The sequence below is a fragment of the Apteryx mantelli genome, chromosome 1 (assembly GCF_036417845.1).
Source record: "Apteryx mantelli isolate bAptMan1 chromosome 1, bAptMan1.hap1, whole genome shotgun sequence".
NCBI classification, from domain to species: domain Eukaryota; kingdom Metazoa; phylum Chordata; class Aves; order Apterygiformes; family Apterygidae; genus Apteryx; species Apteryx mantelli.
In genome coordinates, this window is record NC_089978.1 from 183182368 (window position 1) to 183206517 (window position 24150).

Below are 24150 nucleotides of genomic sequence, written 5' to 3' on the forward strand. Positions count from 1 at the left end.
CAGTGTATTGTGGGAGGGTTAATTTGGTCATCTTCTGTCCAGATTCTTTATTACGGGCCACTTCCTTGTTTAACCATGTAGTTCAACACGTGTCATCTGTTGCTTCTCCTCTGTGGTACCTGTAATCTACGTTTTAAGAACTCTGTCCTCTTCTTTAAACATTTTTTTTATTATTTTTTGGCTTTCTAAGTTTTCCTGGGACTCCTGGCTATCTGGCAGCTCTGTCAGAGTTTCTGTGTAGGCTTGACCTTGAGGCCTGGAAGTCATAGATGTTTCAACAGCATATGTGCCAATTTACTATACAGTATTGCACTGTGAATGTGGTGCATCTGGGTAGCACTGAGTTTATTATGTGTGCTGTATGGTACATGTATATTTATTTCTGCCAAGGAGACAATAGAAGTTGTAAAGGAGGGAGACATTTTTGTTGCATGAGGGTGCAAACCCGATTTAGAGATGATAGTGGAAGCTCATGGCCTCTCACACATCATCATGTGGTATTTCCCATCTGAACAGATTTTAGCTTTTGCCTGAAATGTTCTGGTTGAATTTCCTTTTGGAAAGAATTTAAGGGGAATGTAGACAAAATGCCTTTTCTGAGTAACACTGGTGCAAAGCTGAGGAATGCTTTTCCATAGTTTTCAAGGCAGACACAAAATTCTTTATGCCTTTTTGCTATTATTGTTTGTTTATTTCTTCAAGAGGGAGTTTTTGCTTTGTTTTTCTGAACTTCTCAGACCAGCCTTTAAGGATGTTTCCTGTTGTGTGTTCAGCAAGCTGAACATGGAAAAAAGTTCAGAAGTGCACCCTTTATTAGTAATTACAGATGTGTGCTGTGCAGTGAATGTGTATTGTTTTCCGTCAAGGAAAGCTTAGAAGCCTTGAAGTGGAGAGACCAGTAAGTTAAACAAAGAAGATGGCAGTTGCCAATAGGAGATACATGTAAGGAATAAATAGCTTGGGGAGCTGGTTGACTTAGGGACAGGATTCAAGGGACAGTCAAATCAGGGACAAAGTCAGCGTATTAACAATGGAGCCAATCAATAAGAAGTGTGGAACTGAATGTCTTCAGCTCCTGTTCCCAAGTTGGGAATACATACTGACTGAATCTCACTGCTTGGGATTCACAGCTCTGAACCACCTGTAGAACTGAATAAGCCAGCTTTTCCTCACAAAATGTTGCTAACAGAGGAAGTGCCCTCTTTTACCCAATATTCCTGCAAATATAATATTCACTGAACAAGTCAACAAAGAGGAGGCTTGATTCCCATCTGCCACTTCTCAAAAGATTTCCCAACTTGCCAGATAATAAGCCTGTTATCTATCTGTGTGAATGAGAAACAGGCTCTCACTTTCTTCGGCTGACTCTGTTCTATGTTATATAAAAAACGGTTGCTGGCCTAGGGGTTGGAACAAAGATCACCTTGTTCTCAAATGATTCTCTCTCACTAAGGTAGAGAGTTGTGCTTGCTCCAGCATCCTCCTCCTCTTTCTGGCCAAATCACAGTGAAATGACTTCATCAGGAGAGAAGCCCCACCTTTCTCTGTAGTTAGGTTTGGCTACCTCTGGGCATGATGAGAGTTTTATAGATTTAGTGAAGTGCTTACAGTAGCAGCAAGGTAGTATTTACACACTTGCATCGTTTTATGGCCCTGGGTGTTCATTTCTTTTCAGACTCTCCTTTTCCAGTGTCTTTCATGATGCATCAGCCTTCTGTACATACAATGCTGAAGTTATCACTGAACCGCTGGGGCTGACATTTTGTGAAGGATCAGTTGGGGCTTTCCAGCCATGCAGGAAAGTTTGGGAGAAAATTTGGGATTGTGGATGATTCCACCCAATTAAAAAAAAAAAATCCTGCTAAAATGCAGTAGCTTTGCATTGATATTTTATTGTTACTTTCAAGCTTCTTTGCCTCACCGAGGTGAGTTCTGAAATGTTATGTGAAGTATACTTGTCTTATTAACCTTTCAGATATAAGTAGTCAGTTTCTTTAGCCACCAGTGTGAGATTATTTTTGATGAAAGTGTAGACAACAAGGCATATTTTTGGGACATAAAATCTGGATTAAGACCCAAGGCTGCTCAGTGCTCTTCCAGCGATGGGAATGCTGGTAAACAAGTCACTATGTTGTTGTATGGGGATTTTCAGTCTTTTTTGATTTAAAAAAAAAAAAAAATCCTTAAGTGGTTTGTATGGCTCATAGGGACCCCTGTATAGTCAATAACAGCCTCCTGAAAACAGGTTTGCCTTTGCTGTTGCCTTGCAGGTAGTCCAAGTTCCCTCTGGACCTAAGGGCTGGTTGAAAACCAGTGTATATTGAGGAAGGGTCAGAGGAAGTGAAGACAAGTCATTGGGTTTCTCCTTCATTGACAAATTTTTCTAGTCCACATGCTAAGATGTTTTCTTTATCTGACTGTTGGTGTTACTGTTTTCTGATAGCTGCAGAGGAAGAAGTGTTTTTCAAATGCTATCCATTATACTCGATGAACAAAGTTAAAACAACTGAAGATGGGTCAGGAAACACAGCACCTATGAAAATGCTAACGTTCACTTATTTGTGTAATGCTGTTCTGCTTTTTAATTACACATGCCTGTTCCCACTGCAAGGCTGAGTTGACACGAAATGTTCTAGTAGCAAGGCAGTTTTTACTGTGTGGTAAAATTTGTCAGTAAAGAGCCCAATCCTTCACCAACTGATGCAAGTGGAAGTTCTGCTGTTGCACTAGTTGACCAATTTTTAGCGGCCTGAAGCAAAACAGTTCCATTACCCAAATACACACAAATGAATGATAAAGAAAACTTTCAATTAGAATTTAAATTGTTTTGAAAATTAAAACAAAACAAAACAAACTGATTCAACTGATTCATTTGAAGTGACCTAAATTAGTGTCCTGATTCCAGCAGTTATTCAAACCTTTACAGATATGAGTCTCAGGAAGAGAGGGGAGGACTCTGCGGAACTATGGTTAGCACTTTGGGGCATAGTAAATTCTCTTAGGTGCAGACACAGGCTGGCTTTGCTCTAAGTAAGAAAGTGCTGCATCGCATACCACTGATCACAGCAAAAGCTAAATATTTGGTTCATCAGCTGCTTGGAGCTAACCAAGAAAAATATGGTTTCACAGAAATCCAAGTTGCTTTTTGTTTTGAGTTTAATAATATGTTGAAGAAGAACATCTGGAGTTTCCTGTTAAAAATGTAAATGAGTTTCCTAAATAGTCTGATGTTTACTACAGTTAATCTGCATGATATGTGAGCTGGTTCTTGTGAGGCTTCTGTGTTGCAAGCTGAACTCTGTTTGTTAGCAGGCTCTGCTCTAGAAAATCCTGTGGAGTGGACTGAGCCCCGTGTTTAAGGTCTGAGCTCAGTGTGCCAGATGTGCTATACGTGGGAAAAGTCTGGTGAAACTGAGGAGACCTGTGCTTTCGGTAGTCCTTCAACGTCTTGTTAGGGTGGAGGGCAGAGAACAGCACAAGATTCTCCTGGAGATTGACAGCCCTTTGGAAACTTGAAGGTGAATAAGGCCTAAGAGTGTTTAAAGCTACACATACATATCTTGTGCTGGGGTTAGTTTTTCATTCATGGGAATAAAAGTGTAAGAGCAAAAGCACTCATTTGCTGGTAAGAGCTATCTCTTTACAGGGGGAGATTGGTGATACACTTGTGCTAGCAAATCCTTGCTAGTGTAGACAGCCACTGCAGTGGCTCCAAAGCACCTCCTTTAAGACCAGAGGTAGAATAGGAACGCCTGGACAGGATGCAGAAGCCCATGCTTCTGAAGTATCACTTTGTGCATCTGTTTCTGGTCACTGAGTTTCTGTGACACACATGGGCATCTGTGGATGTACCCTGATCTGGAGAACCATGTGCCTAGCTCTCACGTAAGGGCTGTTGTGAGACAAGGTGGAAATCCAGCAGGACTCTGTGCCCTCCCAAGCTGGGGTGGGTTTGTGTATTCCCAGAACTGTGCTCTCGTGACTAGTGTGCTGTTTATGTTTCCAGTGGGAAGCTGGCTCCAGCCTGTTTATGTATTTTAGCTACACAATATGTGGCTAAAAACAGATAACCCAGGAAAACAGCATCCTAATCACTAGACTATTTTGCTTGGTCTCTTTTCGGTCCCGTAAATCTCACATTCTTGACAATAGTCCCACTTGAACAGGAAACTTGCTGACTAAGGTTCTCTCCTGGGAGATGGGCAAGAGTTTAACCTCAGGATGGAGCAGGGCCAGGGCATGGACTGTTGACTTCCTAGAGAAGGATACTCACTAGAAGACTCCTATTAACAACACGGGAACTAGCACTCCTTCTCCAGCAGCCCTGTTATGCAGAATCACTGAACAGTTATGGACTTATCTTCAGCAGAGGATGGCAAACTCATAACCTTGGTGGAAGTGCTTGTGTGTGGCCACTCCTGACCCTTACTATGGGTAGTGCCTGGACAGAAGTATTTCACCTTAAATGACATTGTTACCCTTCAGAATGATTTACTTAATGAAGATGCTGTGGATTTGTAGATGTTATAACTGATTGTACTCAGTAAATCAAAGTGTGTAATGCTTAGACTATTTCTTATCCTGAGTAATTGTGCATAACTGAATTTTGGATTATAAACCAGCTTGCAAAATTCTTCTTTTTTTTTTTAAACATATGTCAATAATTCCACTTTGCCATGTCACTGAGTCACTGCTCTGCAACCACACCACATTAACAGGAAGCACAGAAGTTTCAGTTCACCTGATCTGACTGTTCTCAAGACATAGTTGGATATATGTAGGTCACTGCATAAAGCAACAGAGTCTCATAATATATGCTTGATTTTAATTTCTGAATTAAAAAGAACCAGTAATATGGTGGAGTGGTTAACAGTGGTACCTTTGGTGGCATGAAGCTGTGTACATTGAGATGGTCTGAATTTTCTTTTCTCCCTTCTGCATAAGCTGTGATGCCTCCTGTTGCAGCAAGTCCTGTTGCAACTTTTGTTTATGCTTTACTGATTGTCAGCTGAAGCAGGACCACTGGACTAGCATCTGTTGCACTTCCATTGACGCTGGTTTGTTGGGTTTTTTTTGGTTTTATTTTCAAATTAAGCACTGAATCTTCCTGGCATTGCAATAGAAGTTACCACATCAGTGTTCCTGGGGTAAGAGCAGTAATGTCGGCTGCAACTGTATATCGTTGTCTCAGTATACAGCTTGTCAGCTTGTTTCTGAGTGGCTTTCTCTTGGAGCCCCGCTACATCAGTATTTCTGATGGAAGAATAAAATTATTTAAAGCAAAGTTTGTCCCGTAATATAACTTAAGTTTGAGACCATAATGAACTAATAGTTCTTTTCTACTTAGCCTTTTTATGATATGAAATACCAATTTTATGACCCTTATTATACTTATGTAGCATCTTTTACTTTATAGACCCAGAAATTATGTAACAGGACCAAGTGAAGGTCAGAAGCAAAGATGTTCAGGGGAATATCCGATACATAAGCAAAAGTGTTACTGTCAGAGGAAATGTGTTACTGATGGTGTAACAAAAGTGTTACTGTCAAGGGGAATAGGTGAATCGCACATCCTCTGCAAAAAGCCTGAGTCAGCAGCGTCTGTGCTGAGGCCTGACACAGGAGTATCTTCCAAAGTCCCTTGACACTCTTGGGCTAAACAGTTTTAATAACACCATCCTCCTCCTTCCAAAAAATTCTCAGTGTCTTCTACAAGTTTATCATGAAAAAGGCAAAAATATAAAGGTCTCGCAGTCTCTGTGTTGATATCATTTCCCCCACAGCAAATTAATCCCTTATGCCTTCTCTAATGATTGTGCCCAGAAGAAACTTGCCTGCTTACTAGGATGTTTCCATAATGAATGACTGTTATGGAAAAGCTTTCTTTTTGAGATGGATAAAGAAGAATCAATTTCCATTGCTGATGCTTTCATTGCTGGGCAGACCTGACTAAAATAAGGCTCTTGAGCTTGAGCTGAAAGATTTTTTGAAGTCTGCTTTAATCTTTTCAAGCTTGAAAGTCTAGGAAAAATCTTGGCATAGAAGAACTCAGATAAAATGCAAAGAGTTAGCTTACAAATGGGTTGCAGCAAAGTGAAGAGGAAGAGGGTGACCTGAAACTTGGGGATGTCTCCAGACAGATTTTGAGCAGTTTCAAGTTTTAAGCACTGTGTGATCTGTGGTTCATTCATACAGGTATTTAAGTGGAGAGAATTTCACCTTCAGCTAATAGACACCATAGAAAGATACACAGACTGTTTCTTCCATGTGCTTTCTCATGACAATGTTTCTAGCCCAGTGTTTGATCCTGAGGATGTTTCTAATAACGCAATATAATCCTAGCTAATTAAAAATGTATCAAAGCTCAAGAAAACTCTGCATGCCAGTGTGCTAGTGATACATAACAGGTGAACATCCAAGTACAGTATTGGTTATTCACCTGCGGCCTCATTCAAAATAAGAAGGAAGTGTCTGTGGTTTTTGAGGCCGATGTGATGCAGAGTTCCAGTCCTCCTCTAAAAATCCTCTGTGTTCAATATGGGTCAAGAAGTCATTGTCGAGAATGTTCAACCACTATGGTTTTTTAATGAATTGGGGAAACTCCATGTAGTTGCACTTTAAACATTTATCAGTGAGGTCAGTGATGGGATAGACGTTTAACTCTTGGGGCATCACGGCGGAGAAAATACAATCTGTGAACAATTTCAGAATTATTTTTTAAAGTAATTAGTTTTTTAAAAAAAGCAGAGGATACTTTAAAGAACGTCAGAGTTCTTTGGTGGTTTTGAATTAAAAAAGAACCATAGCAGGTACATTTTCTTGCAAGAAATTTGTATTTTAAGCACTATCGCTAGCCATTAAAAATAACATTAAACCTACAAAAAAATCATAAAAATAAAAATTGACTTTTGATTTTTTTTGTTTTACTTTTTTTTCCCTGACCTTGGAGAGTTCAACTTTTTTTTTTTTTTTTGGAAAACACTTTTATAAAGAAAAGCTTGAGTGTATTGTGTATCACAAGACATCACTAGTTCAGGCTCTAAGAAAAGTATCAGCTGCCATACCACTTGCTAGAATACTTGGAAATGTTAACATAACAAAGAATTAGTGAGAAAGGCTGCTTTTCTTTAAGGTGCCTTCTTTAGAGAACATTTTTCACTTAATTCTTTCTACCACCAGTGATTATTTTCAGCCAGGGTCCCCCATTTTAAAATCAAATGTGGCATTTGCAGCTTTTCTCCACCAGGCTGCTGCTTCAGTTCAGAGCAGCCTGTGCAGGGAGTGGGGTCCTAAGTAAGCAAAAGGGTCTGTTTCCCTAAGCTCCACCTTCATTCCTGGCTCAAGCCCTTAGAGGCTCATTGGATTTCCCCCTCGACCAAGAAGAAAGAAATTCTTTCTGAACTGCAACAGAAAAGCCTCTTATTCCTCCTTTCCTCTCTGGACTTGAGTTGAGGACTGGAGTGAGATCCAGTGGTGTGGCTTCATAGCTTTTTAGCCCCATCTTTCTCTAAGATGAAATGCCAAATGCATATCTCTTATCTAGGGTATGATGAGCTGATCAGAAGAGGCAATAGCAGTGACTAGTCACATCCCTGTTAAAAGCAATCTCGTAAAAGAAGTGGCGGACTGTGGGGAGGCATATCTCTATTTCCAAAGTAATTTTCTTGACATATTACAGGGAATAACTGTAACCATAGCTATAACTGTACTGTAACTGAATGGCGCACCCAGAACCAGCAGTCCTTGGCGATGGCTGGTGGTGGCTGGAAAGAGGCAGAGTGCACTGATGAGCAGGGAAACCATGCATACTGCTAAAACTAGTGGTTGGCAAGATTTTGAATGTTCATTTTTGAGCTGGGCCATATTCACAGCAAGCCAGAAAGATGGAAGGTAGGTTGTTAAAACTCAGAATTACAAACTCCAAGATTAAAGAATGCAAAGGCTTTAAGAATGTCATGAAAAGGGAATTTGTAAAATACGAAATAATGTACAAAGAGCATTTCAGTGTCTGGAAAAATAAAGATAAATACTAGAAGCTGGGAGGCAAACTAAACAAATGAGACAAAACCTTTTAGAAAGCCTCAGAAGGGCATCACAGCACAGCCAAAAGGCAGTATGACAGAGAGAGATGGCTAACAATATAAATGGGAGAGAGACTCACGACATCTATAAATACAGGTATGTTCCTCTCTACGGTTTGCAGTGCTAGAGAAAACAGACAGAAAAGATCCTGTAATCACTGTATAATAAAAGAGGTAAAAGGAAAGATTCATCATGTAATTCTTCAGCCTTCTGCCTGACCTTATTCAAATGCCTCTCAGGAAGTGCAGGAACCCTGGAACCGGATCAGCTCCTCCTATGGGCTGAGCAGATGCAAAGATCACAGCACTGGATTACGCAGGCCACAAACCCTTTCCACAGGATCTGAACCGGAGAGAAGAGGTCAGGCAAAATGGGATTTATGCTGGGCACAAGCAAGTGACCAAATTGAATGAGGAGGGATCCAGAGTGGCTGGAGGACACCGGCGCTGGACCAGGGAGAGGTGCTGCCACCCTTGGAAGAAGACTGAGTGTCCAGCCACAGCTTTTGCTGTGGGATGGGGACCTGCGCACTGCTGGATCAGCTGGTGGAGAAGTGAGAGAAATGGATATTGGTTGTGGACTGTGTTTAACACCTGGGGAGGAGTTCATGGAAGCGCTTTTCAGGGGAGGCCAAACCTTCAAAACAGCCCCTCCATCTAGATTTCTCCAAGTTTGGTCTTCAGTGTCTGTCTTTTGGCTAAGTATGTCTCAGCCTCCCATCTTCTCATTAACCTACTCCCCCATGGGCCTATTAGCCTGACAAATGAAAATTTCGTGGGAAGGAGTTTATAGAGTTACTCTTGAATGTCCTTGGGGCACTTTCTGAGCCCAGATGAGGTTGTTGACATCCTGGGCCCAGCCTTGGTCTCCCTTTCCGCTGCCTGCCGCACTCCAGATGCTGTTGGAGGCTGGCAGGCAGCATGCAAACAGGTGGGATACCTCGTGAGAGGCAAGGAAAGGGACATGGTGATGACAGCTCTGCTGCAAGTGGCTCCAGGGCAAGGTCATGCAGTTGTGCAGAGCTGCATTCGTGGGTATGTGAAGGCAACTGAGGCACATGGAGATGACCTCGTCCCATGGATGCATCAGGGGAGATTGAAGTGTAAAAGTCTGGTGCCCACTGGCTTTTAACTGCTTCCTTTTGGTTATAAGGAGAAGAGCTGGGTATTTCAGCTCACAGGAGAGGTCCATGTCCTCTGAGTTTGACAACAGGTAAGAGGCAAGTTCTCCCCTCTTTATTTTGCCCCTCCCCAGGGCTTCCCTTCCTTTTCTCCCCAGTTCCTACCTAGAAGTCACCTCCAGAAAGTCCTCCTCCTGCTCTACCTTCCTGCACATAACAAGGCACAAGCTGGTGCTGCAGCTGAGCTGTGCCTGTGCCGAGAGCCCCAGGGATGCCCTGTTCTCACTCAGCTGCAGAGCTGAAACTTTCCTGCACTGTGGCTGTTGGATGACCGTGAGTTTGCATTTGTACCAGCTCTATGTGCTCATGCATCACCATCTCAGCTGGGCTGCACATTACTCTCTGAAGAGTGCAGTTTCCCTTTCACATCACACACAGTATTTTGGGCTCAGGGTGCAGCTCTTCTACTGCAAAGCCTTTACATTAGCAACACAGGATCAGAAACGTGGAAATTACCAGGATAAGTGAGTGCATGAACACAGTTCTGGTCATTAGACTTGGTAACAGCTTGGAATATGGGTCATTTTTTGGAAAATGGGAATTTGGAGACAAGGAGGGTGTTAAATGCGGTCCTGCTTAGTTTCTGATCTCTCAAAGAGAACTGCACGGTGATGGGCAGATGGCCAGTGACTTCAGTGGACCACTGTGTGGGAAGGGTATCTGCAGAATAGGAATTGTAGGTTGTTAGTTCTTTAGGTCTGGTGCAGTCTTTGACCATTCATGTACATCAGTCAGCACCAGTGGGGCACCAGTCTTATACCACAGATAACAAACAGAAATAAATGTAAATTATAAAATCTGCCTTCAAATTGCTGATCCAATTAGCATGCTACAATCAAGACTGAAGGCACAGAACCATAAACTTCACAATTATTTTCATGTAAAAAGGATTCAGAATTCCTACCCCAGTAAAAGCCCCTGCTTTGTCCCTGTGTTAAAATTTGGTTTGTTTTATAAGAAACTAAAGATTACAATGGCCTTGAAGTTGTATTTGTGGGTTTTGTAGTGGTTAGGTAGTTCTCAGAAGAGGATACTGGAAAGTAAGAGACTTGCTGATGTCATTTTTAATTCACCACCAGCACCCAAAAAAAAAAGCTGAGAGGGATGATGATGGGCCTATATAAGGTGCACCTCACCTCCTGCAGAGCACACCGAGAATCACAGCAAAGGTAAGGCTTGCAGTCTACGTGCCTCTCTCGCTTTGCCTTGCCCATGCTCTCTGATGCTAACACTGCTCTCTCTCATCAGCGTTGAACGCCGTAGCTGCAGCCCACTGGTGCTGACTACTTTGGGTCGTGATCCATGGCCTCCCTGCAGACCTGGACCAAGTGCTTCACAGGATGGATCTTCTGCTGCTGCTGTTGCTGTCTCCCTCTTCTTCTCACCAGCCCTCTGCCTCCAAAAGGGGTAGGAGTGGCTATTACTGCCCATCATGCCTGCAGACTCAGGAAGATCAACTTCCAGCAGCCCTACATCAGGAATCGCACCTACACCTTGGCTAAAATGGTACAGTAACCCACCTTTCCTTCATGGCAGAACTTGAGAACCTCCTCTCCTCTTATGGCCCAGGCTTCTTGTCCGCAGCATTTCTTTCTCTTCCTCACACCCTTCTCCAGCAGAGCGCATATTTGTGGTGAGGCAGAACTCTACACACAGGGAGCTGGTCTGCTGCCTGCTAGTTGTGTAGCCAGGGAAGCTGCTGCCTCACCTCCTCTCCATCCCAGAGGGAAAGGCAACATCCTGGCAGAACACAGCCCTTTCTCTTGAGCCAACAGCTGTGAAACATGAGCTTAAATTTCTCTTTTCCCCCAGTCCATTCAGAGCTAGGTTTGGCTGTGACTACAGTCATGGCCGGAAATGCCCTTAGACATTTTGCAGTGATCTACTTCATTAGGTTTCTTGGCCTGCTCTTGCCCATGTGTGCCTCACACTGATGTGCAACCATTGAGTGCCGCAGCACCTCCAGCAGCACTGTGGGCCATGATGAAGCTGGCCATCACAGACATCTGATTTAGTCATCATAACCACTATGACATCTGACATTTATGAGAGGGACATGAATTCAGACTTCTGCTTATTTATTTTCCAGTGATGCTGACCCTGAGTCTCGCACAATTAGAGGGTGAAACAGTCATATTGCCCAAGTTTATCCACCTGTAACAGACTGTCTTTCTACGGTCTCCATTCATCTGTTTCATCTGGACTATTTCTGATGAACACCTTAGGGTTTATTACTAATTTTAGTTAAGGTTCCCATCCCCATATGACCTTTTCTTTCTTCCTCTTAGGCCAGGGTCTCAGACCAGGACACAGACAACAGGCTCATTGGACAGCAACTCTATGTTAACATCAAGGTAAGTTTTGCACCCAAGAGGCTTTCTGCATCCCTCCGCAGTACTCGCTGATCTCTTATAATGATTTAACATGACCTCATACTTGCATATGTAGGAAAACAACCGCTGCTACATGATGAAGAGAGTTGTGGAGATTATCGTGAAGGATGTCCTCCTGTCTGAGGCCAAGGATCAGTATCCCTACACAGAGGAGGTAGCACAGTTCCTGGCATCCATGACCTCAGAGCTGAGCAGATGTGTAAGTAGTGTCGGGTTTCCCTCCCCCTGGGTTCACTGAGATTCTCAGTGCTGCTCCTGAATCTCAGAATGTTGCAAAAGTGGCAAAAGGCAGTGAGTGATGTGAAAGGAAACCTCAGATCAAAGACATCTGACTGGAGCTTAATAGAAAGGTGTGAAAAGGGAAAAAAACCACATATTGTTGAATATAGCTGCCAATAATACCTCTGGATGTTTTCTTTTTCTTTTTTTTAGAAATTCTCAGGACACAGAGAGCATGTTGAAAAGAATTTGGAAGAAATGAAAAGCAAAATGAAACAGGTACATTTTTTCAACACTTAAAAATGGCAGTTCCAAGCCCCAGTCGCTCAGTTGAGTTAAGACTGACCTAATTATGAAATGAACTTCAGGAGTCTATTTAAGAGGTGAGGCCTGTAGTGGCATTAAAGAGGGGATTAGTGATATTTCCACTTCCAGTCCACTGCTCCTGTTAACTTTCCACAAAGGTTAGAGTAATTTAAAATTGGCCTTGAGAAATCAGGCTGCAGGTAAATATAAATACTACATTGGATTTGGATGAGTTAGTTCATACATTATGGTATAATGAGTTTAATATAACTACTTGTGAGAATAAGGAGAGCAAGTTCTAGATTCAGTTACTGGGACAAGCCTAGATGCATATTTAAGTCTTCTGAGTAATAATGACATGTAAAAATCTGTGTTCTGCTCTTTTCCAGTTGGGAGCGAATGGAAAGAATAAAGCCATTGGAGAACTGGATTTACTGTTTGACTACATAGAAAATGCATGTACTGACATCCCAAAGAAGGGAGGGAGCAAGAAGAAAAACTGAAAGAATTGCGAATCAGGCCAGAAGACGGGGCTTGAAGAAACTCTTACTATGAAACAAATTGATTAACTATTATGGAAAAAAACCCACACCCCTAGATGCTGTATATTTTTACCAGTACCAAAAATAGCAAGCAAAGTGGGCACAGACAGGATGCATATTGGTGCCTTCTTTGAAGAAGAAAGCTCCAGAACAGCGTTTGCAGCTTCATTTCAACTAAGCACATTAGTTATTTTCAAAGGCACATTTCTGTCCTGCTAATCCCTGTTGGAATGAGGCAACTGTTTCTGTATTTTGTAGGCTGAGACTTGACAGCTGTGAATCAGCTTTGTTCAAGGTAGGCAGTGATACATAGCCGGGATGTTTTGAGCCTTTAACTTGGAAACCTCCCTTGCATATATTGCCCCCTTCTGACCTTTACCTGAAAAGTAGATATTTCAGACTCATTTTAAAATTAGTCTTGTCATTCATATTTAATGGTAACTTATTTTAAGGTAATAATTATTCAGTGCTTTTATTTATACAGATTAGCTGAAAAATAGTCAAGGAAATGTATTTATGAAACTGCACTTGAGTCTTTTAAATGAACTATGAAATTAAAACTGCTGTATAATATTTATATGCAGGTGGATTGTTTTGTAAATGCTTATTCTTTAATTTATTATAATAAATATTTTGGTCCTCAAATATTGCTGTGTTATAGAGCTTTTCTCTTTTACTCAAATGCTAGGGAGATGACATATGTTGTGCCTGTGGGGCTGCTGGGCCAGTGGCTGTATGCTTGTATCCAGGAAGGATGCAAGCTCAGTCTGGTGAAATGCTTCTTCGTCATAAGGCTGAAAATTCAGCTTATCACCAGCCAGGACTTAGCAGGGAGAGTGTGGGCCAGCCTGTCTTATAGCATGTGGTGGGAGAAAAAGCATCACTGCCATGTTACAGAGGAACCTGGGTCAGCTTCTTACTAAAGGACGGTTTGGATCAATTCACCTTGTATTGGCAGGAAGTAGAGGAACTGGATCAAATGAAACACTGCTCATTGAAGCAGCAGGAAAGAGCCAAAGTGAAGGAACCCCACCTATTCTGAAAGTTTCCACTAGAGGACATTTGGATGTGTCGGTTGAGGTTGCTGGTTGTATCTCTTCCCTGTATCAAAAAGACTTAATCAGGGGACCTGAAGCTGCCTTACAGTGTTTGTGTAGCTCCATATGTTGCAAAGCTGAATTACACCCTGCTCTTTGGTAGCACATTGTGGAAGAGCCATTAGTGTTTGTGAAGTCAGTGCAAGCTTATCCCAACCTATGGAAACAGAAATGAAGGCTGAAACCAGTCCTACATCTTCTGGGGCAGCAGGGTCTCCCAGAGGATGTGGATGTATTCAGACACAGCTTGCATTTGTATTTAAAATGACAGAAATGACTGTATGCAATGGCCCTAATGCAATTTATCATGTGAGAAGTAGTCACATTAAACTTTACTAATTCTTCACTTAGCTAGACAGGAAACAGTTACTGCTTTATCATCTCAAAAACCTTAATTCAGGCCTCTTCTGAAACTCAGTTGGGTATGCTGGGCTCAGTGAGTCACTGTGTCCCCTGTGGAACTACTCTAGACCAATGAGTGAGACTTAAGAGGGGTTGGAGAAGGTGACAGTCACTGTTTCCCAGCCTCACTGGAGGATGTCCTGCTCTAATGAAAAGGTCATTTTGAACTCTTGCCAGTAGCGCACTGCAGTTGTCCAGCTTTGATGAGGTAAAATTGACAGTGACTGTGCTTGCCTGCTATCCCCAATTCGCTGCCATCTTATCTGAGTTGAGCACCAGGCACTGTACCTGGAGTCACTGGTCTGGTTCATTCATTCTGCCTCAGTATCCCCTTAGACAAGATCCTGTCTTGACTAGACACTGGTGAAAAGTCCAACACTGTCTCCCCTGGGTCAGGTGAGCTGGAAACAGGCAAGTAGTAGCTGCTAACTGAATAGGCAGAGTGCTGAGTCTCACTGCCGCATAGACACACCAAGCAGCGTCAGGGGTTTGAGAGCACTTCAGAAGAGAAGTGCTTGGTGCCTGCTCTTGATACAATCTCCTAGACAGAAACAAGTAAAGCCACTGGAGAGCAGTTTCATCCATCATCATCAGGATCTGCAAGTCAGTCAGCAAAGTCCCCTGGACAAAGACAGCAGCTATATCTAAGAAAACCAGATGAAGCCATTGCCAGGACAGGAGCACTGACAGAGGAGTTGCTGTGGTACAGCCAGCTCCATAAGTGGCTGAATCAAGGTTAAAGAGGTCAAAGACATCCAAATAATGAAAAAAACAGAGAAAAGATGTAGTAGTGGGTTGTCAGCAAGTGGTGATTGCTTGAGTAAAGCCTTACCATTTCCTCCTTCAGGGCAACAGGTAGTCTGTCCTTTTCTAAAATAAAAAAAAACAAAAACCTGAGTCTCCTCAAATAAAGGATGCAGCTGAGGCAACAGTGCAGGTGTGGGGGGTGAAGTTCTGCAAATACAGCACCTCAGGGAAACCACTGACTGAAAGAAGCCCATCAGAAGATGAGACACTTTCTCCCTCAAAACTGTGCTTTGCCACCACCTTGGCAGAGTAAGCTTTTAGTCCTATTGACTTTATTGGCAAACAGCTGCTAATTCGAAATAGCCTGGGCATAACTGACAACTCAGAAAATGAACTGAGATGTTGAAGAGGCTATGATGGTGGAAAAGAGGACTTTGTCTGGTTTGATTCTTGCACAACCACAGCTAAAAATTTCAGAAATTAGATTTGGCATGAAATTTCTACCTCTACTTGTCTTACCTCTTGCTTCTTTTGTTACAGATCATCCATAAACCGGGATGATCTGTGTGAAAAATGTTTGCTAGAAGGGTATCTAGAAGACACCTGATGATTAGATACTGCAATCTCCTACTGGTCCAGTAGAGATATGGTAGAGAGATGGGCAGAACAAGAGACTTTCAGAGATGTCTCAAGAAATTCTAGTACTATTGGTCTTCCAAGGTAAATTATAAAACTAAATCCTTCACCTCTGATGATAGAAAAAAAGAGCTTCCATATGCTTGAGAGTGATAAGCCTTATGAATTGAGCCAAGAGATATCTGGGAGAAATGGTGGTGGGAAATCATTATTGCCTTGGTAGATTCACCATTTCCTTTCAAACAGAAGTGAAAGACAGCCCCAAACCAATTAGTATCAACATGTCTCACATCAGCTGTTGAAGTGAGGTGGCAGTAAAACAGGATTAAACTGCCCCATGTTGGTCCTGGACCAGAGTGATTTTGAGATACAAGCATCCACCTATACCCAGTTTGAACAAGGTCTATGGTGAACAGAGACTATAACACTTTCTTGTGGGAACTCATGTACTAAACCGAGATATGATCCATCTGGCTGACAGATGTCTCTTACATGTCAAACTAGACACAATCAGCATGGCTGGCTTTGCTCTGCACTCTTTCATATTTTATCTCACAACATATGAATTACGTGTCTGTTAACAGCTGAGGCAGAAGTGGCCCAACAGTGACAGCCAGCCAGGCTTTGACAATGCATTACAGTGTTAGGGGTTTAACCTTTTACTATATCATATGGGATATTTATTTTATTTCTTGTGGAATAAGCGATGATACTGTCAGGAACACTTGGCTGACATCCTATATCTTATCACTTAAACTTCCAATAGCTGACAGCAAAAGGAGGGAGGTTAAACACCCACTGGGAAATTCATCTCACTTGACCTTTGACAGCTACAGGGGAAATGCCTATCCCAGAGCTACTCACTCCAGGCTCCCTTTATAGTCAATGGAGGGCAATAGGAATTACCCACATGTGATTCATCGGGCCTATGTTAGAAGTTTATAAAGATTGTGTCTTTGGACAGAATGGGATGACTGTGCCCTAAAAGTACCTATTTTCTTCCTTGGCTGAAAATGGAGATCAGACTATGAATGTATCACACTTGCTGTTCCTCATTGATACCACCTCTTCACAAACTGATAATAGCATATTTCCTTCTTCTACTTCTTTTAGGACCCTTCCACTTTGTCCTTTCTGAGCTGTTCTACCCAGAACTGCTGAATCAATCTCTCAAGCTTACCATGCTGGGGCTAAACACAAATGAAAGCCCTTTTGTCCACCAAAGGGTAAGAAACAGTCACCTATTTATCAACTTGTCCAACCTTGAAAACAACCGGGTGGAAGACATTAACATGGAAACCGCATGAGCTGGAGCCCTGGAAATGCCACACAACAAATTTTGCAGAATTTACTTCACAGATTTTCTTGCAAGGAACATGTGGTTTGTGAGTGTGTGAAGGGTTGCGGGTGGTGGCTGGTTCTGAACAGACAAAGGAAGTAGAAGTCGGAGATTTCCCTTGCAACCAAGGGAAATGTCTGGGACAAACAGCTACTGACCAAAAGAAAATAAAGATGTACTTTCAATCAGGCAAGCTCGATTTCAATTCAGTGAATAGTTACTGCGCAAAATAAGGAAACCATGCTGAAATGTTTCGTTTTGACATTTTCTAAATAAAATATTTCAGCTTTACTTTTCAAAATAGTGTTTTTGTTTAGAATTTTACCTACATTTTCTTTCAAAGGATGAAAAAAGTTTTGAAAGCAAAATGAGCTGTTTCATTTTGAGTTGGACAAGTGCTTTGGGCTGACCCCAAATGAATTTTTTTGGTTTAATTTTTCTGTTGGGTCACCAAACTGAAACTCCGTTATTCACACGATTCTGATTTCCATTGCCCTATTTTCCTTTCTTCACCCCCTCTCCCCCCAAGTCATGGACTAATAGTTGTAATTCCCAGGGGTCCTTGACCTAGCTGGGAGTGCACCTGCTCTACATCCTTACTTGAGGACACCTCCATCCTAGAGGCTGGAAGACCTCTCCCAGAGCAAAAATTGCCAGAGCTGCCTCCTTCATTTGCTTTTTGTTGGCTTTCCCTCTCCTTCACTCACATTAGGTGACTAGAACAGACACTCTTTTCTACATAGATAATTCTAAAACATTTAAACTAACTCTGAAACTTCATACTGTGAAGACAGGGGAATCCAAAGCTTGAAGAGAAATTTCCACATCCTGCTGAGTAAGTATTGGTGACAGTTTAAGAAACGTCTCTTAAATGTATAATGAAGAGTGTTCCTCAGTTATGAGATTTACATATTCAGCATCTGAATATATATTTTCAAGTGACCTAGAATAGAGGGTGCTGATATTTCTAATTTACTGCTGGAAATATTTTCTGGAGAATGTAAAGAGCTGAAAGTATCTTGGTGGTCAACCAGCAGCATGCGATTATGTCAGCCTATGCTTTAAAGCACAAACAGTTAGCTAAATCCTGCTTTGAAGATGGTGTGAATTGCAGTGAACAACCGTATGTGCCTGACAACCCTTTCAGTCACAGCCATGGTCAGTAGCCAATGGATATATGTAGAACTGGTGTAATATGGAGCAGAATTAGGCTGCTAATGTGAAGCAGGATTAGCAGAGACATTAAAGTCAATCTCAGGCTTGTGAATGATGCTGCCAGGTGGGAGATTATGACCATGGAAAAAAGGAAAACCTACAGCACAGTCTGGTGGGACCCACGATGTTCTTGACAGGCAGCTATTCAATGACATGCTACAGAAGCCAGCATTTTCAGGCTGGAAAATAATGTAACCTCTGGAAGGGTCCAGACCAGGATTCTATGTCATTTAAGAAGCTTTATTTGGGTGAGAGGCGAATGGCCAAAGGCAAACTATGGTGAGGCTGATGGCATTTCTGAGGCCACACAGAGTTCTTAACTCATGCATATCCATTTGTAACACCTTCTGGGTTAACATGCAGCTTCAGACCTTATCAGATGAGCTGTACCAATTTCACCACTAGCAAAAGTGTTAAACTACTATGTAAGTGAGAAAAGTTCTTCTGAAGTCTAGGAAATCTCTCTCAGCTTAGCCTTTGAGTTCCAAATCCCTGGCCAAATTTTCAGATATCGATTGCTGTCCTTTCATCTGGAATACACTGATGAATGATTTAGAAAGGATGGTATTTTAGCCCTTTCCTCTTCTAAGCAGAAGATGAAAAAGTTCTCTTGAGAAGAACTGTCCACTTGTCTTCAGCAAATTAACTCATGACACCTAAATATAAACATTTTTTGATTATGAAGGATTAAGGCAGAGCATTAAATATTTACAAGATCAGGCCATATTTCTTCTTTAAGATTGAATAAGGAGAAGCGGCAAATCTTTCAAACTAAAAACATTTTCTATTTTACTCACAACGACATGAAATGAAATATTTTGAAGACACGGAGTGAAAAATGTGTCTTTGACTAACTGACTTGAAACTGTGGTATGGTTGTGTCTACAAGAACCAGTAAAGCTCTTCAATGGAAATTGTAGCCCTAGTTTCATATAACTGAGTGCAAAACAATATTGTTTTCCAAAAACTGCCAAATTCCACTGTCATTGGTCCAATACTTTTCCAAAAGAGGGGAGCTTCCAACTCCTATGGTACAGTTATGGAGTGGTGATGATGTTCATTAGGCTGTGAAAGGTCAATCACATATCCATGATAAAGTCTAAAAGCTACACAGTCTTGAAGATTGACTTTCTGATTTGTCTTTTGCATTAGGTCTTGGTTTGTAAGAGCTCCCCAATGAATTAGCTCATCATGTACCTGCTTCTGCTCCCACAGAAGATAAAAAGAAAACTCCTATTGACTTCAAAGTGTGTAACATCAGAGTTGTAATTTGTGTATTAAGTTAATTATGCTATAAAGAAAAGATGAAAGATTTCAATACAGATGTTAAAATGGAAGTGAACAATCAGAGTGCTCTGATGGAAGGCATGATCCAGAAACTCCAATGAACTGACACTTATTTGGGAGTCAGAGGTTCCAAGATTAAGATTATACATTGTCTGCCATTGCAAAGACCTTTCTTTATATTTTCATTTTGGACTAAAACTATCCAGGCTTTGTCTTGGGGTTAATACTTCTTACCAAACATATATCTAAAATTTCTAGTTTGACCAGCTCCTGCAGTTCTCCTTTATAATGTGACTCTTGCCATTCTTGATATAGGAGAAGAAAATTCTGGTTCTCTCCCCTTTGTTCATATCTTAGCACAAAAAATTGGGTACCTGAGATTTTAGGTAGATAATCCCAGGGTTAGGGATTGTCAACTCTGATGTTCCTTTTTACACTGATAATGTTCCTTTTTACACTGATAACAAAAATGGAGAATACTGCCTTTGTTGAGCACAGCATTTGGCAAACAATATGATGAATTTGTAGACATTTAACTTTTTAACACTGACTTCTCGTTTAACTTGATATGTGAGGTGAGGGCTCCAAACGGGGAGCTGTTCACAGCTGCGGTGTCACAATTTCATTTTGAATCTGTCTGTGATTCGGTGGTTATATGACAAGGACTTCTGGGCAACAGCGGGGAATACAAAGCAAATCAGTGATCAAGACCCCGATCCTGCAAACTGGCAAAATACCAAAGCTTTGCTGACTTTGATGATCACCTTGCAGTATGAGTCATCTCTCCAGCTTAGGTGTCAGAAAACGAACCAGCTCCATCTGAGGTGGTCCCCCCAGCTCTCCGCAGAGCCTGTGGTGGAGGCAGACATCTCCAGCTCCTCCTGCTGTGAGGATCTTGGGCAGATCAGGCCAAGTGCCCTCCGAGGGGGCCTGTTCCCCTCCACCAGCTACGGAGGGAGCCCACGGTGATGAGCGCAGACTTGGACATCCAGCTTCCAGGTGTCTGAGTCGGGCATTGCAAACCCCTTCCCTGGATTTCTGTGAGCAATGCTGCTCACGGGTCAAGCTACTGGCATGAGAAAGAACAAGAAATGAAAAGCTTTCCCTGCTGCTATTTAACTTTGGAAACATTTTGGTAGTACGAACGTAAATTTACATTTTGTTTTTCATTTCCTAACTGTTTTCCGTTGCTACTTTTAACACTACTTCTACTACTAACACTGCTCATGCTGATAACTCAGCAGCACTGGAAATGAATACTTATAATAGAGTGTGTTTTGTGTGAGAAGAATGTGTGAGGTTTCTCTGAAAATAGGAAGAAGAGAGCAACTCATCTTTTCTGCATTTCTGCAAAGTAAAACAGAGAATTTCTTAGAGTTGCTCTCTGAAGTTCTGGCCAAGAGGGTTGGGTTTATGCTGTAACCTCATTATCAGAACCGAGATATGAGGAAGGTTGCAGATTGATAAATTATCTCCTGTTCTTTGCAGTGTGGTTACAGGAGAGTATGATAAATAAAATGTTTGTTTTCAGAAAAGTGACAAATTAGTAAGAATAAACCTCAGTTGGTTCAGGGGTCTGGCTAACATTTCAGACCTGTGATGCTTTTCAAAGCTCTCCTGAAAGTTTTGAAACAGGTTGGTTGAAAAGCAAGGCAACAAATCTCGTGATTTTTATAGACCTGCTAGGCTGAGTGAAGAGAAATGTACTGGCAGTGTATTCCTTCCCAAGAAAAGGAACTCTCCTGTGGAAAAATTTGCTTCTAAATAATCTAATTTAAGCATGGAAATGATTCTACAACCCCATAAGAGCTTGTCTGGTGTCTGTTATTGGGCCAAAATGTTTGCAATGAACCTGATAAAAGGTTCTTCCCCGTATGGGTACCAATACAATGAAAGATTTTATTAGCTAGATTGAAAGTCTCTAAAATCAAGGCTGTTGTTATAACATTTGATTTTCCCAGCCAGGGCAGAGAGGTATAGCTGTAACCTCTTTCTGCTGATGTATCAGGTACAAATAATCACAAGAATGATGAGAAAGTATTTTTCCTCTTTTCTTTTCTTTTCTTTTCTTTTCTTTTCTTTTCTTTTCTTTTTTCTTCTTTTCTTTGGAGAGAATGATTGTTCTGAAACAGTGGTTAAGGCTGGCAACATTTTTCAGTTGGAATCTTCTTTTTTATCCCCAGGTAGAAAATGAAATTTGTGATGAAAATAACATTTTTACTGATTTTCTACAGAAGTGTTGATTTTCTCCTGGAAGCTCAAAAAATGAAAGGCCCAGTACTGGTATTCAAAAATAATTAAAAAAAAAATCAACTTTCATTGGTTGTTCACTGGAAACTATGGAGTTATATGTAAAAAAAATGAAATGTTGATATTTTCATAAGTAAAACCACAACAATTTTCTAATTAGTTTCGATTCATTCCTACAAGCATGTTTAAACTTTTGTCACAGGTACAAAATTACTTGGGTTCATGGGAGTTTCTAAAGCCAGGTGTCTATAATTTTGCACATAAGGATTCCCTAATAACTTTACTACATCTATAAATGTTAAGAGATGGAATATGGAATATTTCTGATTTATTTAAGAAGCTCTTAAGTAGGTTTTTGTAAAACACCTCTTCTGTAACTTAAAATATTGTGCATGGTTTTACATTTTAGGCTACAAACTAAGTAAAGAGTAAAGCCTAAAAATAGGCTAAAGACTAAAACTCTCTGAAGTTGGATAAAATCAGTATTTTTCCTATGTTTCTAAAATAGCTTATAAATGTAGAAAATGTGAAGTTCATTGTACTGTATCTCCTGGGTCTCTAGATCTAATCACTATCATCATTAATATCTACTGAATTAAACTTAATTATATTAATTGCAATAAGCAATGCTATCTTTTAGGTAGTAACATAAAGTTTCCTGGTTGTCCTAATTGGAAAAAGCCCTCAAGATTTCCTTAAACTTAAGTGAAAATCTCAATGCATATTTTGACATTTGTGATGCATTCTTTCTCTCTAAGCGCTACTCATATTGTATGATATTTTATTTTTCTTTAACTTTTAGAAGTCTCTACAATATGATCTCTTTTTTATAAATACTGACAACAAAAAGCCCAGATTTTACTCTATGCTTAGATATTTCTATAGTGCTCATTTATGTGGCCTGTGCCAGTAGAATTTTACATGCTTTGCAAAATGAACCTCTGATGAGTAAATCATTATTCAATCCCTATATCTTCTCTGTCAAAAAGTGCCAGATAGGATCATACCTGCTAATTAAACAAAGTAAATATTCCACAAAAAATTATCCTACTAATGAAATGCTCCTGCTAATGAGATTCATTGAAAGCAGCACTTAACAAAGAAGGCAGACATGCAGTGAGAAGTGGAGAAGTCAGGAGTCATTAAAGAGCTCTTGAATGAGAGCTGGAAAGACAGCAGCATAGCAGTAATTTCTGACTTAAGACCACAGACTTTTTGGGGCCTGAGGACTGCCTCCAAGGGCACCATGGAGTGCAACTGGGGAAAGCATGGCTATTACCAACAGGTTTAAACTCACCAGAAGGAGGTGAAAAATGGAATGGAAAATGGAAAAATGCTCTAGAAAAACTGTCTGGTTGCCTATTGCGCTGTTGCTTTCCCTGTCTCCATTTTCTGGTGCTACTTTTGGAGGATCAAGCATGAGATGTTTGTAAGGCTGGAGGACATTTCATAGCCACGAGCACTCAGCCTGATGGTTACTAATTTCTGCTCACGCAGTACAAAGATGGTCTAGTCCTCAGTTCCTGGCCGTACAGTGGCCGTGAATCCAACAGGAGCCAGAGTTTTGGCACAGATCTCACCTGAGGGGAAAGGTCTCCCAAGAGATGGGTTGGCAAATGTTTTCCATTACACTGTAAGTAAGTTTTGGTTAGAGTTCAAAAGGGCAGACTAAAACTGGCTCAAATTTCATTAAACAGAACACCTTCAGCTCCAGACCAAATGGATGTCTTTAGTTCTTTGCTGAAACTATATAAATACACTGCAAGGAAACATTTCCTTTTTTTTTTTTTAATGAAAGACTAGCTTTGCTAAATAGATATCACCTATAATGATTTTCTGTAATGTAGTTTGTTCTGCTGTCTGCTATTAACATGGCCATGCTGGCTGAAAGAGTCTATTCCAGTATTTTTCACTAGTGCCTGGTTAGGTTACTTAAATCGCTGTGTAAATTAACATGGCAGTTGCTGAATATTTTCTGAAAATTCAATCATTTCATTATTATTATAAATTACATTTCAAATTTTTTTTCTCACAAAACTTTACATTAGTAATGACAAAGCTGTGTCTGAGTGAAGTCTGCCCTATTTATATCTTAAATATCGTTCTCCACCACAAAGAAACCTTTCCAGAATGGAGGCTGTCAGTCCAGCAGGTTCACAGTCTTCCAGGCCAGCTCCCAGCTGACATTACTCACGGAGCCATCCGGGCATCCTTCATTGGCATTGCCAAGCTGCTCAGGGATATACGGAGATAAAAGAATGGAGGGGGGAAAGCCTTTAAAAATTCAGTTTTAAATGTGTGAAAAACGGAGTGAGCAGGGTAAAAAAAAATCAGGGGAGAGAGAAAACTGTGAAAAATGGGGCACAGAGGTGGCAGGAGAGAGAAGTTTTTTGGTATGAAAGTGGTATCATGCAAACTGACCCACTTCTACCAGTCTATCAGCTGTGGGCATTCT

At 41.1% G+C, this 24150-nt stretch overlaps 1 protein-coding gene across 1 annotated transcript; it reads left to right on the plus strand.

The window, feature by feature from the left end:
• Positions 1–10564: 10564 nt before the first annotated feature.
• IL22 (interleukin 22) lies at positions 10565–12683 on the plus strand. The gene is made up of 5 exons (XM_013947409.2): positions 10565–10768; positions 11551–11616; positions 11711–11854; positions 12088–12153; positions 12570–12683. The coding sequence occupies exons 1-5, from the start codon at positions 10565–10567 to the stop codon at positions 12681–12683; spliced, it is 594 nt and encodes a 197-aa protein (XP_013802863.2).
• The last annotated feature ends 11467 nt before the right edge of the window (positions 12684–24150 follow it).

Bases quoted from the DNA above. Each gene is read 5' to 3' on its own strand.
- IL22 (XM_013947409.2), top strand. From the start codon at position 10,565: ATGGCCTCCCTGCAGACCTGGACCAAGTGCTTCACAGGATGGATCTTC. The intron at 11,855-12,087 runs GTAAGTAGTGTC...TCTTTTTTTTAG, and splicing joins CCTCAGAGCTGAGCAGATGT to AAATTCTCAGGACACAGAGA. The intron at 12,154-12,569 runs GTACATTTTTTC...GCTCTTTTCCAG, and splicing joins TGAAAAGCAAAATGAAACAG to TTGGGAGCGAATGGAAAGAA.